At 56.0% G+C, this 14,436-nt stretch overlaps 1 protein-coding gene across 2 annotated transcripts; it reads left to right on the forward strand.

Annotated features, from left to right (window-relative positions):
* Nucleotides 1–1,097: 1,097 nt before the first annotated feature.
* Nucleotides 1,098–9,960, forward strand: AP5S1 (adaptor related protein complex 5 subunit sigma 1). 2 transcript variants are annotated; one of them, XM_029083195.2, is made up of 3 exons: nucleotides 1,098–1,192; nucleotides 2,869–3,063; nucleotides 8,432–9,960. In XM_029083195.2, the coding sequence occupies exons 2-3, from the start codon at nucleotides 2,888–2,890 to the stop codon at nucleotides 8,856–8,858; spliced, it is 603 nt and encodes a 200-aa protein (XP_028939028.1). In that variant the 5' UTR covers nucleotides 1,098–1,192; nucleotides 2,869–2,887; the 3' UTR covers nucleotides 8,859–9,960. The 2 variants fall into 2 exon arrangements, with proteins under 2 accessions (XP_028939028.1, XP_028939030.1); XM_029083197.2 differs by lacking the exon at nucleotides 1,098–1,192 and having other exon boundaries at nucleotides 2,649–3,063.
* The last annotated feature ends 4,476 nt before the right edge of the window (nucleotides 9,961–14,436 follow it).

Raw genomic sequence — 14,436 nt, forward strand, 5'->3', positions numbered from 1 at the left:
GAGGGGGAGAGATGTAGATCTGCGTGTCATCTGCGTAGAGATGGTAGTCAAAGCCGTGAGAGCGAATGAGTTCACTGAGGGAGTGAGTGTAAATGGAGAACAGAAGAGGGACAAGAACTGACCCTTGAGGAACTCCAACAGTTAAAGGATGGGAGGGGGAGGAGGCTCCAGCGTAGGAGACCGAGAATGATCGGCCAGAGAGGTAAGAGGAGAACCAGGAGAGGACAGAGTCCGTGAAGCCAAGGTGAGATAAGGTATGGAGGAGGAGGGGATGGTCGACAGTGTCAAAGGCAGCAGAGAGGTCAAGGAGGATCAGAATGGAGTAGGAGCCATTGGATTTGGCAAGAAGGAGGTCATGGGTGACCTTAGAGAGAGCAGTCTCGGTAGAGTGGAGGGGACGGAAGCCAGATTGGAGGGGGTCTAGGAGAGAATGGGAGTTAAGGAATTCTAGGCATCGATTGTAGACGACTCGTTCTAGGATTTTGGAAATAGGATTTTGGGACAATACTAATGCTGGCATCTGTTAAGCGCTTACTATGTGCCAAGCACCGTTCTCAGCGCCGAGGGAGATATAAGGTCATCGGGTTGTCGCATGTGGGGCTCCCAGTCTTCATCCCCATTTGCCAGATGAGGGAACTGGGGCCCCGAGGAGTCAAGTGACTTGTCCCAAGTCACCCGGCTGACAGGGGTTGGAGTCGGGATTGGAACCCATGACCTCGGGCTCCCCAGCCCGGGTTCTTATCGCTGAGCCACGCTGCTTCTAGGCTGAAGATCGAAGGCCCGAGCGGCCCGCGAGGGGGGCGGGGAGGGAGGGAGGGAGGGAGTGCGGGCTCCGGACGACCCTGGGGAGCCGGAGCCTTGGGCCCCTTCTCGGACGCGCGGCCGGCACAGGGCCGGAAGACATTCCCCAGAATGCTCTGGCCGGGCGGAAGTGACGTTAGGGGCAGCCGTGTGGGCGGGGCCCTGCCCTTAGCGGCCCGAGGCCTGGCGGGGAGGAAGAGCGGGTGGGCGGGGAGGGAGAGCGGGCGGGGTGGGGAGGGAGAGCGGGTGGGGTGGGGCGGGGCGGGGCGGGGCGGGCGGGGAGGAGGGGACGTCCAGCTCCTGCATCCGGCCAAGTTTCCTTCCTCCTTTCCCAGAGAGGAGGCTGAGGGAGAGCTGCTCGGGAGCCCGACGGCGGAAGGGCCCTACGAAGGTCTTTTAGTCCTGCCTCCACTGCCCAATGGCGGCGGGGCGGGGCGGGGCGGGGCGGGGGGCGGATTTTTTCTCCTCAGGGCTATGTGCATTCATTCAATCGTATTTATTGAGCCTTTACTATTCATTCATTCATTCAGTAGTATTTATGGAGCGCTTACTATGTGCACAGCGCTGTACTGAGCGCTTGGAATGGACAATTCGGCAACCGATGGAGACAGTCCCAGCCCACTGACGGGCTCACAGTCTAATCGGGGGAGGCAGACGGACAAAAACAAGACAACTTAATCGCCATAAATAGAATCAAGGGGATCGACACCTCATTAACAAATAGGGCAATACAAATATATACAAATGAGCAGAGTGCTGAGGGGAGGGGGAGGAGCAGGGGGAAAGGGGGTGAGCAGAGGGGAGGGGAGGGGGGGCAGAGGCAGCGGGGGGGGAAAAGGGGAAGAAGCTCAGTGTGGGAAGGCCTCTTGGAGGAGGTGAGCTCTCAGAAGGGCTTTGAAGAGGGGAAGAGCGTTAGTTTGGCAGATGTGAGGAGGGAGGGCATTCCGGGACAGCGGGAGGACGTGGGCCAGGGCTCGACGGCGGGATGGGAGAGATAACGGGGGACGGTGAGGAGGTGGGCGGCACAGGAGCGGAGCGTGCGGGGTGGGCAGGAGAAAGAGAGAAGGGAGGAGAGGTAGGAGGGCCCAAGGGGATGGAGAGCTTTGAAGGGAAGAGCGAGGAGTTTTTGTTTCGTGCGAAGGTTGATAGGCAACCACCGGAGGCTTTGAGGAGGGGGGTGACACACCCAGAGCCTTTCTGCAGAAAGATAATCTGGGCAGCAGAGTGAAGTATAGATTGAAGCGGGGAGAGACAGGAGGTTGGGAGATCAGAAAGGAGGCTGATGAGTAATCCAGTCGGGATATGATGAGAGATTGTACCGACAAGGCAGCGGTTTGGATGGAGAGGAAAAGGTGGATCTTAGCAATGAAGGCACATCTCCTCCAGGAAGCCTTCCCTGACTGAGCACTCCTCTCCTCCCACTCCCTTCTGCACCACTCTTACTTGCGCCTTCATTCATCCTCTCTCCCTCCCCCACAGCACATATGTATATATCTGTAATGTACTTATTTGCTTATACTAATGTCTTTCTAAACTGTGAGCTCGTTGTGGCAGGGACTGTGTTTGATTTTACACTGTACTCTCCTAAGCGCTTAGTACAGTGCTTTGTACACAGTAAGCACTCAATAAGTACTATCGATAATAATGATAAGATGAATCGACATGACTCGGGGTGATGAGCCTTGATCTGGGAATGATCCTCGGAAAAGGTGGGAATTTCAGAGGATTCTGAAGATGGGGAGAGTGGTAGTGTGGCAGATTTGCAGAGGGAGAGAGTTCCGGGCAGCAAGAAGGGTTTGAGCACGGGGTCAGGGATGGAGGAGTGAGGCAGAGTGAGAAGGTGGGCTTGGGAGGAGCGAAGAGTGCAAGCTAAGGTGTCCTCTGTGTCTGACCTAAATCCTTCCCGCTTTACTCACGTCCCACTGGCTCCGGTTCTGTTCCCATCGGAGAGGGAACCTGGCTGGTCCGGGTCCTCCGCACAACAACCCTGACTCCCCCTGAAGCCTCCCTCTCCACCAACCCCACCCTGTGCGACCCCGTGGCCTTCGTTCCTTGTTCCCCGTCCAGGACGCGGCGGCCGAGCGCCATGGTCCACGCGTTCATCATCCACACGCTGGGGGCTCGGCCCGGCGAGGAGCCCGGGGGCTGCCGGGTGCTGTACTCCAGGGTGTTCGGCGCAGAGGCCTCGCTGGATGACCCCCGACCCCACAGCCCGGAGCGAGACAGGCTGGGCCGTAAGGAACAGATCCTGGCTGTAGCCAGGTAAGGGAGAAGACAGGTCGGGAGCAGTGCGGCCTCGTGGATGGAGCCTGGGCCTGGGCTTGACGAGGCCTGGGTACTAATCCTGGCTCCGCCGCTTGCCTGCCAGGTGACCCTGGGCAAGTCATTTAACCTCTGGTTAACTATTCATTCAATAGTATTTATTGAGCACTTACTATGTGCAGAGCACTGTACTAAGCGCTTGGAATGAACAAGTCGGCAACAGATAGAGACGGTCCCTGCCGTTTGACGGGCTTACAGTCTAATCGGGGGAGACGGACAGACAAGAACAATGGCAATAAACAGCGTCAAGGGGAAGAACATCTCGTAAAAACAATGGCAACTAAATAGAATCAAGGCAATGTACAATTCATTAACAAAATAAATAGGGTAACGTATACAGTTGAGCGGACGAGTACAGTGCTGTGGGGATGGGAAGGGAGAGGTGGAGGAGCAGAGGGAAAGGGGGAAAAGAGGGTTTAGCTGCGGAGAGGTAAAGGGGGGTGGCAGAGGGAGTAGAGGGAGAAGAGGAGCTAAGTCTGGGAAGGCCTCTTGGAGGAGGTGAGTTTTAAGTAGGGTTTTGAAGAGGGAAAGAGAATCAGTTTGGCGGAGGTGAGGAGGGAGGGCGTTCCGGGACCGCGGGAGGACGTGGCCCAGGGGTTGACGGCGGGATAGGCGAGACCGAGGGACGGCGAGGAGGTGGGCGGCAGAGGAGCGGAGCGTGCGGGGTGGGTGGTAGAAAGAAGGGAGGAGAGGTAGGAAGGGGGGTGAAGGTAGGTAGGAGGTGAAGGGGGGGTGGTAGAGGGAGTAGAAGGAGAAGAGGAGCTCAGTCTGGGAAGGCCTCTTGGAGGAGGTGAGTTTTAAGACATCCAGGTGGAGACGTCCTGGAGGCAGGAGGAGATGCAAGCCTGAAGGGAGGGGGAGAGGACAGGGGCAGAGATGTAGATCTGCGTGTCATCTGCGTAGAGATGGTAGTCAAAGCCGTGAGAGCGAATGAGTTCACTGAGGGAGTGAGTGTAAATGGAGAACAGAAGAGGGACAAGAACTGACCCTTGAGGAACTCCAACAGTTAAAGGATGGGAGGGGGAGGAGGCTCCAGCGTAGGAGACCGAGAATGATCGGCCAGAGAGGTAAGAGGAGAACCAGGAGAGGACGGAGTCCGTGAAGCCAAGGTGAGATAAGGTATGGAGGAGGAGGGGATGGTCGACAGTGTCAAAGGCAGCAGAGAGGTCAAGGAGGATTAGAATGGAGTAGGAGCCATTGGATTTGGCACGAAGGAGGTCATGGGTGACCTTAGAGAGAGCAGTCTCGGTAAAGTGGAGGGGACGGAAGCCAGATCGGAGGGGTTCTAGGAGAGAATGGGAGTTAAGGAATTCTAAGCATCAATTGTAGACGACTCGTTCTAGGATTTTGGAAAGGAAGGGTAGTAGGGAGATAGGGCGATAACTGGAGGGGGAAGTGGGGTCAAGAGCGGGTTGGATGGGGAGACGTGGGCATGTTTGAAGGCAGCGGGGAAGGAGCCATTGGAGATTGAGTGGTTAAAAATAGAAGTTAAGGAAGGGAGGAGGGCTGGGGCGATGGTTTTAATAAGGTGAGAGGGAATGGGGTCCGAGGCGCAGGTGGAGGGGGTGGCACTTGCGAGGAGGGAGGAGATCTCCTCTGAGGATACTGCAGGGAAGGATGGGAAAGTAGGGGAGGGGGTTGGTGGGGGGGGAGGGGAGAGGCGGAGGGGTGACTTTGGGGAGCTCAGACCTGATTGTGTTGATTTTCGTGAGGAAATAGGTGGCCAGATCATTGGGGGTGAGAGATGGGGGAGGGGGAGGAACTGGGGGCCTAAGGAGAGAGTTAAAGGTCCGGAACAATTGGCGGGGGTGACGGGCATGGGTGTCGATGAGGGAGGAGAAGAAGTTTTGTCTGGTGGAGGAGAGGGCAGAGTTAAGGCAGGAAAGGATAAATTTGAAGTGAGTGAGGTTGGCTTGGTGCTTGGACTTTCGCCAGCAACGCTCAGCAGCTTGAGCGTAGGAGGAGGACAGAGGAGGTGATCCAGGGCTGTGGGTTAGTGGAGCGAGAGCGGCGGAGGGAAAGGGGGGCGAGAGAGTCGAGGTGAGTAGAGAGGGTGGAGTTGAGAGCGGAGACCTGATCATCGAGAGTGGGAAGTGAGGTCAGGGTGGCAAGGTGAGGAGAGATGCTTTTGGAAAGACGGATGGGATCGAGAGAGCGGAGGTCTGTGTGGGGCAGTAGCGAAGATTTGCAGGGGGAGGGAGTGTGAGAGATGAGGCAGGTGAGAAGGTTATGGTCAGAGAGGGATTTCAGAGTCGATGAGGGAGGAGATAGTGCAGCGGTAGGAGATGACGAGATCAAGGGTGTGACCGAGTCGGTGAGTGGGCGCGGTATGGTGGAGGAGGAGGTCGGCAGAGTCGAGGAGGGATAGCAGGCGGGCGGCAGAGGTGTTGTTGGATACATCCGTATGGATGTTGAAGTCTCCGAGGATCAGAGTGGGCAGAGAGAAGGAGAGAAGGAAGGTGAGAAAGGGGTCAAGGTGGTTGAAGAAGTCGGAGGTGGGACCAGGAGGGCGGTAGATGACGGCGACAAGTATCTGGAGGGGGTGGTAGAGGCGAATGATATGGGCTTCGAAGGAGGGGAAGGAGAGGGAGGGGGGAGGAGGGATAGTGCGGAAGGGGCAACGGGGCGAGAGGAGGAAGCTGATGCCTCCTCCCTTACCGGTGAGTCTGGGGGAGTGGGAGAAGGAGAGGCCTCCGCCGGAGAGAGCGGCGGCGGAGACCGTGTCTTTGGGAGAGAGCCACGTTTCCGAAAGGGTGAGGAGGAGGAGAGAGCGGGAGAGGTAAAGGTCATGGATGAAAGGTAGCTTACCTGTAATAGAGCGGGGGTTCCAGAGGCCGCACTTGAAAGTAGCTGTGGGTGCAAGGGGGGGAGGGGGGAAGGGCGGGGGGAGGGGAGGGTTTGGATGGGAAGGAGGTGGCGGGGCCCTGGACGGGGAGCGGGGGATGAGGGGTAGCGGTGGGACAAGAGGACTGGGATGGGGCATGGGTGGGGAAGAGAGAAGGGGGGAGGGGGTGAGGAGGGGGTTTGGTGGGGGGAAGAGTAGGGGGAGGGGGAAGAGGGGTAGCGCTGGTAAAGTGGGGTTCTAGGGCGGGGGAGGGGAGGGAGGGAGGAGACAGAGGAGAGAGCGGGAAAGAGCTGAGCGAGAGAGGGGAAGGGGAGGATAGGAAGGGGCGGGAGGGAGGACGGGGGGAGGAGGGACATGGCGAGGCCAGAGAGGTGGGTGGCAGCACTGACAATGATAAACAGTAACAAACGAAATCGGTAATATAGCAACATGATACAGTATGATATAATACAGTAGTGCTAATATAGCAACATGATACAGTATGATACAATATAGTAGTGTTAATAAGCGGGCGATGACCAGGGTCGGGGGTAGGCTCGATTAAGGGGCGACCTGATCAAACTCAGAGTCAGGCGGCTGGTGAGGCCAGAGCGGTGGGTGGCAGCACTGACAACAATAAACAATAACAAGCGAAATCGCTAATATAGCAACATGGTACAGTAAGACACAATACAATAGTGTTAATAAGCAGGTGATGACCAGGGTCGGGGGACGAGCCGACCCTACCCGATCAGACTCAAAGTCAAGCGGCCAGCGGCCGAGAGAGTCCCAGAGCTCATGACCAAATGTCCCTGTGGCGGCGGGGGGGCCCTGAGGTTGTCCGGGATGGGTGGCGGCCGTAGGCGGTGGCTAAGGTAAGGTAACATGGTGAGAACAAGGACATGGTCGCCCGGGGCGGGGGCGGGGGAGATGAATCACCTCAAGGGGGAAGAGGGAGTGAGGCCCTCCCAAAATGGCCACCTCAGGCGGGGAGGGGGCTTCCCAAAATGGCCGCCTCGGGCCAAGTGGGGGAGCGGTTGGGGAGCACAATGTCTCCGGGCCCGAGCAGGGGGACACAATGTCCCCAGAGGACACAATGTCCTTGGGGCCGAGCAGGGGATCACAATGTCCCCAGGATCGAGAAGGGGAGCGCAATGTCCCCGGGCCCGAGGGGAGGGGGGTGGGTGGGTGGAATGGGAGCTGGTGGCTGGGGGTCTGTGGGGGCGAAGATCCTTAGTGTCGGAGTTCCTGAGCGGGGGTGTGGAGGTCCAGGTTGCGAAAGGCTGAGGCGGGCGCGGGTCCGGGCGGTCCGAGGTTCAGCTCCCTGGGGGAGGTGGAGGAGGCACAGATGAGTCGGCGAGCAGGAGGCGAAGGGGGAGCTTGTAAACTAGGGATTCCACGTGTCTTCTCCCTCCCCCTTAGCTTGTGATCTCTGGTTGGGGCAGAGACTGGGTCGTATTGGATTGTTCTGTGTCTACAACAGGGCTTAGTTAATGCTTAACAAGTACAATTTTTTTAATAACGGGGGGATTGGTGGGACCGGGACAAATCAATACCACCCGCTGTTGGTATTTGTTGAGCACTTGCTATGGGCCAAGCACTGACTCACCACTGGGTAGATGCGCAGATTGTCTTTGTTCCACACGGGGCTCAGAGTCTAAGTAGGAGGGAGAGCAGGTATTGAGTCCTTATCTTGCAGATGAGGAAAATGAGGTCCAGAGAAGTTAAATCACTTGCCGAGGTTCCCCAGCCCGCAAGTGTGAAACAGGATTAGAATCCAGGTTCTCTGGCTGCCAGATCCGTGCCCTTTCCACTTGGCACGCTGCTTCTCTATTGCAATCCCTGTAGTGGGATCGTCAGTGTAACTAAATGTGAAATTGTCCATTTGGTAGCACAGTTTTCCCTCACCACCCACCCCCCCTAAACGCCCAAGCCCCTGGCACCCCCGGTCTGGGGGAGAGAGTTAGGCATCAGGAGGTGGGGTGAGGAGAGTTTCCAGGATGTTCTCCACATTCATTCCTCCACCTCTCCTCTGCCCCAGACCAGGGCCCGGAATACTTTAGCCTTCCTCTTCCAGAGGGCAGCCTTGCGTTTCTTGAATTCAAAGACTGTTAATCGCTGGATGGGATTCGGAGCTGGAATGGGGATCTGGGACCTGGGGGAAGGAACCTGGACTCCGTTCCTGGAGACAGTTAAATGCGGAGCTGGGAGCAACAGTCACGGTATTTGACTTTCTGCTCGCACAGTAGAGTAGTTGTTAACTGCAGAAGAGCCAGGTGAGCCGTTCCCTGTCCGTAAGAAGCTCACGCTCTAATGGGGGAAGACGGGACCTGTCTCTGGGCTGGTGGGAAGCGTGGGGGCCTGAACCTACCTAGCGGTGCGAGGCTGGATCAGTGGATTGACTGACCGATGGACCGACTGATCGATTCCCTCAGCTCCCACCTCCCTCTGGCCGGAGGATTCTAACCGACATCCCTCTCGTAGGCAAGTGGAGACGGCCCACAGGCTGCTGCTGCAGGCGACGGGCCGGCCCGCCTTGGATCTCCTCCTCCAGTCCCCCGACGAGCCCGTCTCCCTGCAAGACGCCCCCTCCGGAGTCTTCCGCCTGCGGCCGGGGGACCCCTTCCAGGAGAGCCGGGTGGTCCTCTGGCTGGGGGTGCTGTCGCTGGGCTTCGTGCTCGTTTGCGAGCCCCCCGAGAACCTGCGTCTGGCCAAGAGCACCCTGCGGCTCCTGGCCCGCCTCCTCCTTGACCACCTGAGGCTGTTCTCCTCGGGCAGCGACGTCCTGCTCAAGGCTGACCGCACCGAGGCCGTCCTGGACAAGCTCCTGCCCCAGGGCCAGCTGCTCTTCCTCAACGACCAGTTCATCCAGGTCTTGGAGAAGGAGCTCGGGGCCGGCTGGGCGAGATGAAGGGCCCCTGCTGGCCGCTCCCCTCCCCCCCCGCAGGCCACCACGGGGCACCACGGACTCCTGGTTAGGCCGGGGGGCCCCAGCTCTGTGGCCAGGTGGGTCGTCCGGTTGTCTGCTTGGTGGGGAGAAGCATGGGAAGCCACGGAGCTTTGTCAAGAAAGGACATCGGAGCCCCGACTGGCTCACGTATAACATGCCAGGCAGAGGTCCCACGCTGGCCTCCGTGGGGAGGGACGTAACGAGGAGGGGACACGATCCCGTGAGTCCTGGGGCTGGGCAGCCCAAGGGCTTCCTGCAGTAAAACTCCGATGAGGCGAATTGGGGGTGGCTTCCTGGAGGAGGTGGATTTAAGTCAAGTCAGTCGTATTCATTGAGCGCTTACTGTGAGTGGAGCACTGTATAAAGTACTTGGGAGGGTATGAGGCAGACATTCCAGTTGGGTGCGCTCAGAATTGACATTTCTGATCTGCCCCCACCCCCTCCAGATCCACTCTTCTGTACTCTCTGCCGTGGAAAGCAGTTACCCACAGAAGACCTCTATGGACTGTCCCCCAACCTCTGATCCTAGCACGATTTTGTCATTTTAGCAGCAGGCCCCGACTCCTCTACCCTCCTGCCCCACCAGAAAGAAAGGCTCAAGTTAGGGTTGGGGGAGAGGGGTTGCATAGGAGGAGGAGGTGCAGGAGCAGAAAGAGCCTGGGGCACCTGCGGGCCTGTTCTCAGCCTTCTCCTCACCTCACTCCCCGCTGCAGAGGGCTGAATCCGGTCCCAGGCCAGGGGAAAACCAATGACCGAGAGCCACGAACCCTAATTGGATGTCACTGGGGGCTTGGGCGCAGCAGGGGGGCCTACCCTGGCCTTCTTACCTAGGGATGCTGGCAGTCCCACACCCCTCGTGGGGCAACCGAACCATCAAGTGACTGAGCCCTACGTCCCACATCAGGGCAACTAGAAGGCACCTGACCCCGACGCTATTTTTCCGACTAAGCGTTGTGATTTTGTGTCTTCTTGGACCCTACGGGTCATTGACTCCTTTGCTGGACCCGGGAAACTCCGCGAAATAAAAGCAGGCTGGATGTTTCCCACGCCTCTTCTCCCCTCCCAGGGACTCACTTCCTTCTACCCAAGTCTCGTTTCCCCCTGGCAGAGTCGGACGTCCCGGGCAGGTCCAATGGCCAACTCCACCTTGTGGGACTTCAGCGGAAAGAGCCCGGGCTTGGGAGTCAGAGGATGTGGGTTCCAGTCCCGGCTCCGCCATTTGTCTGCCGTGCGACCTTGGGCAAGGCACTTAATAATAATGTTGGTATTTGTTAAGTGCTTACTATGTGCAGAGCACTGTTCTAAGTGCTGGGGTAGATACAGGGTAATCAGGTTGTCCCACATGAGGCTCACAGTTAATCCCCATTTTACAGATGAGGTAACTGAGGCACGAAGAAATGAAGTGACTTACCCACAGTCACACAGCTGACAAGTGGCAGAGCCGGGTGTCGAACTCATGATGTCTGACTCCGAAGCCCAGGCTCTTTCCACTGAGCCACGCTGCTTCCCACTTAACTTCTCCGTGCCTCAGTTCCCTCATCTGTAAAATGGGGATTAAGAATGCGAGCCCCAAGGGGAACAGTTGGATCACCTCGTATCTACCCTGGTGCTTAGAACAGTGCTTGGCACACGGCAAGTGCTTTAACCAACACCATCTTTATTAGTCGGTGCTTGAGAGGATGAAGCGTTTGAGGAGCTTACGAGCTAATGGGGGATACAGGCAGTATAAGGACGGTGGAAGCAAGAGGAAGAATAAAGGATTGTTCGTGGCAGATGTATTAGAAAATGAACGTCAGTAAATGAAATAAGGACATTGATTTGAACCCAAGTTAGGGGAGGGATGGACGAGAGTGGGGGGGGCTGTTGATAACAATGAGGAATGTGGCCTGGCCAATTTGAAGGAAGGAGGGAGTTCCCGTCATCGGGAATGGCAGAAGCGAGGGAGTGGAGGCGGGATCGTCGATAGCGAGAGACTGCATGGAGTTTTGCGTGGGAGCAGAGAGATGTTTAGGGGAAGAGAGTGGAAAAGGAAGAGGGAGGCAGCTGGGAGAAAGCCAGTTGCAGCCTGCAGGGAGGGCGGTGAGTGTGTTGGAACTCTGGATGCCCCCCCTCCCCTCAGTCTTGGGCGCGTGGCTACAGCCTGGGGTTGGAAGTCAAGATTTCCGGGTCACGGGAGCCCCGTCTGTAACTCCTTCCCCAACCCCCTCAGCCAAGGTAGGTTTGAACACGAAGATAAGGACTCGGCCAAGTGACTGCAGTCTTTTGGAGTCCTTTCTGCCCTTCAGAGTTTCATTCAGTCGTATTAATTGAGTGCTTACCGCATACAGAGCGCTGTACTAAGAACTTGGGAAAGCACACTAGGACGACAGATGGACACATTCCCTGCCCACAAGGAGCTCATGGTCTAGAGCGGGGGAGACCACCATTAATACCACTAAGTAAATTACAGGTATGTACATAAGTGCGATAGGGCAGGGAGCCAGGGAAGAACAAAGGGAACAAATCAGGGTGATGCAGAAGGGAGTGGGAGAAAGGGAAATGGAAGGCTTAGTTTGGGAAGGCCTTTTGAAGGAGATGTGCCTTCAACAAGGCTTTGAAGGCAGAGGGAGAATAATGGTCAGATTGGAGGAGGGAGGGCGTTCCAGGCCAGAGGCAGGATGTGGGTCGGGAGTTAGCGCGACAGACGAGACCAAGACACAGTGAGAAGGTTAGCACTAGAGGAGCGGAGTGTGTGGGCTGGCTTGTACAAGAAGAGTAGCGGGGAGTGGTGGAATGCTGTAAAGCCAATGGTGAGGAGCTTTTATGTGATGCCGAAGTGGATGGACAATCGCTGGAGATTTTTGAGGAAAAGGATCGTTTCTGTAGAAAAATGAGCCAGGCAGCAGAGTGAGTCAGGGGTCACGGGTTCTAATCCTGGCTCCGCCACTTGTTAGCTGTGTGACTTGGGGCTAGTCACTTCACTTCTCTGTGCCTCAGTTACCTCCGTCTGTAAAATGGGGATTACGACTGAGCCCCTCATGGGACAACCTGATCACTTTGTATCCCCCCAGCGCTTAGAACAGTGCTTTGCACAGAGTAGGCGCCTAACAAATACCAGCATTATTAGTAGTAGTAGGAAGTGCTCAATAAATACGATTGAATGAATGAATGAATGGGTGTTAATCCCTGTTTTGCCACTTGTCTCCTGTGTGTGACCTTGGGCACGTCACTTCATTCATTCAATTGCATTTATTGAGTGCTTACTGTGTGCAAAGCTTGGGAAAGTGCAGTACGACAATAATGCAATAAACGACATTCCCTGCCCAAAAGGAGCTCACAGTCTAGGGGTAGACAGACATCAATACAAATAAAATTACGGATAGGTACATAAGTGCTTTAGAGCTGGGAGGAGGAAAGAGCAAAGGGATAAATAAAATTACAGATATGTACATAAGTGTTTTGGGGCTGAGAGAGGGGAAGAACAAAGGGAGCAAGTCAGAGGGAGGCAGAAGGGAGTGGGAGAAGAGGAAAGGCAGGGCCTAGCCTAGGAAGGCCTCTTGAAGGAGATATGCCTTCAACGAGGCTTTGAAGAGGGAGGAGAGTAATTATCAGATTGGAGGAGGGAGGGTGTTCCAGGCAAGAGGTAGGATGTGGGCTAGGGGTTGGTGGTGAGAGAAGCGAGATTGAGGCACAGGGAGAAGGTTAGCGCTAGAGGAGCCAAGTTCATTCATTCATTCATTCAATAGTATTTATTGAGCGCTTACTATGTGCAGAGCACTGTACTAAGCGCTTGGGATGAACAAGTCGGCAACAGATAGAGACAGTCCCTGCCGTTTGACGGGCTTACAGTCTAATCGGGGGAGACGGGCAGACGAGAACAATGGCACTAAACAGCGTCAAGGGGAAGAACATCTCGTAAAAACAATGGCAACTAAATAGAATCAAGGCGATGTACAATTCATTAACAAAATAAATAGGGTAACGAAAATATATACAGTTGAGCGGACGAGTACAGTGCTGTGGGGATGGGAAGGGAGAGGTGGAGGAGCAGAGGGAAAAGGGGAAAATGAGGCTTTAGCTGCGGAGAGGTAAAGGGGGGATGGCAGAGGGAGTAGAGGGGGAAGAGGAGCTCAGTCTGGGAACGCCTCTTGGAGGAGGTGATTTTTAAGTAAGGTTTTTTAGAGGGAAAGAGAATCAGTTTGGCGGAGGTGAGGAGGGAGGGCGTTCCAGGACCGCGGGAGGATGTGACCCAGGGGTCGACGGCGGGATAGGCGAGACCGAGGGACGGCGAGGAGGTGGGCGGCAGAGGAGCGGAGCGTGCGGGGTGGGCGGTAGAAAGAGAGAAGGGAGGAGAGGTAGGAAGGGGCAAGGTGATGGAGAGCCTTGAAGCCTAGAGTGAGGAGTTTTTGTTTGGAGCGGAGGTCGATAGGCAACCAAGTGTGAGCTGAGGTGTAGAAAAAAGCGAAGTGAGGTGGGAGGGGGCAAGGTGATGGAGTGCTCTAAAGCCAATGGAGAGGAGTTTTTCCTTTCGATATAGAGGTGGATGGGCAACCGCTGGAGTTTTTTGAGGAGTGAAGTGACGCATCCAGAACGTTTTTGTGGAAAAATGATCCGGGCAGAGGAGTGAAGTATGGACTGGAGTGGGGGGAGAGAGGAGGCTGGGAGGCCAACAAGGAGACTGATGCAGTAATCCAGGCAGGATAGGATGAGTAACTGTATTAATAATGTTGGTATTTGTTAAGCGCTTACTATGTGCAGAGCACTGTTCTAAGCGCTGGAGGAGATACAGGGTAATCAGGTTGTCCCACGTGAGGCTCACACTTAATCCCCATTTTACAGATGAGGTAACTGAGGCACAGAGAAGTGAAGTGACGCCCACAGTCACACAGCTGACAAGTGGCAGAGCTGGGAGTCGAACCCATGACCCCTGACTCCGAAGCCCAGCCTCTTTCCACTGAGCCAGTAGGATGGATGGCCCCTCTCAGGGTCATTGATTCATTCAGTTGTATTTATTGAGTGCTTACTGTGTGCAGAGCACTGTACTAAGCGCTTGGACAGTACAATTCGAGTTTCCAGTCTCGACTACAGGAGGGAGAGTCTAGCAGAGGCATGCCCATTCCATTCCTAGCTTGGGCAGTGGCTAGCCAGTGGAAGGCAATTGGCTACAAGGCAAAACTCAACAGTGCCGGGCAGCAGCGGCACGGGAGAAAGTCCAGGGCGGAAAGTCGGGTTTACCGCGCGGAAGGAGGCAATGGAAAAGTACTTCCGTATTTTTACCTGGAATGGTCTTTGGATCCACTCCCGGAACGATTGCAGATGGAGGTGGAGCGTTCTGGGAGAGATGTGTCCAGTGCAGCCCTACGGGTCAGACACGGCTCGACGGCATAAGACAAGACATTACGGATGGAGGGGGGAAGGGCAGATTTTAGCGACGACGTGAAGGTGGGACCGACGGGGTTTGGTGACCGATTGAATTCGTGGGTTGAATGAGAGAGAGGAGTCGAGGGTAACGGCGCGAGCCCGTCATCGGGCAGGGATGGTCTCTATCTTTTGCCGAATT

This window comes from Ornithorhynchus anatinus, chromosome 18 (assembly GCF_004115215.2).
Source record: "Ornithorhynchus anatinus isolate Pmale09 chromosome 18, mOrnAna1.pri.v4, whole genome shotgun sequence".
NCBI classification, from domain to species: domain Eukaryota; kingdom Metazoa; phylum Chordata; class Mammalia; order Monotremata; family Ornithorhynchidae; genus Ornithorhynchus; species Ornithorhynchus anatinus.

What these genes read in the sequence shown, in the direction of transcription:
- AP5S1 (XM_029083195.2), top strand. Translation starts at nt 2,888, where the DNA reads ATGGTCCACGCGTTCATCATCCACACGCTGGGGGCTCGGCCCGGCGAG. An exon ending in CAGATCCTGGCTGTAGCCAG is followed by an intron (nt 3,064 to 8,431) that starts GTAAGGGAGAAG and finishes TCCCTCTCGTAG; the next exon opens with GCAAGTGGAGACGGCCCACA.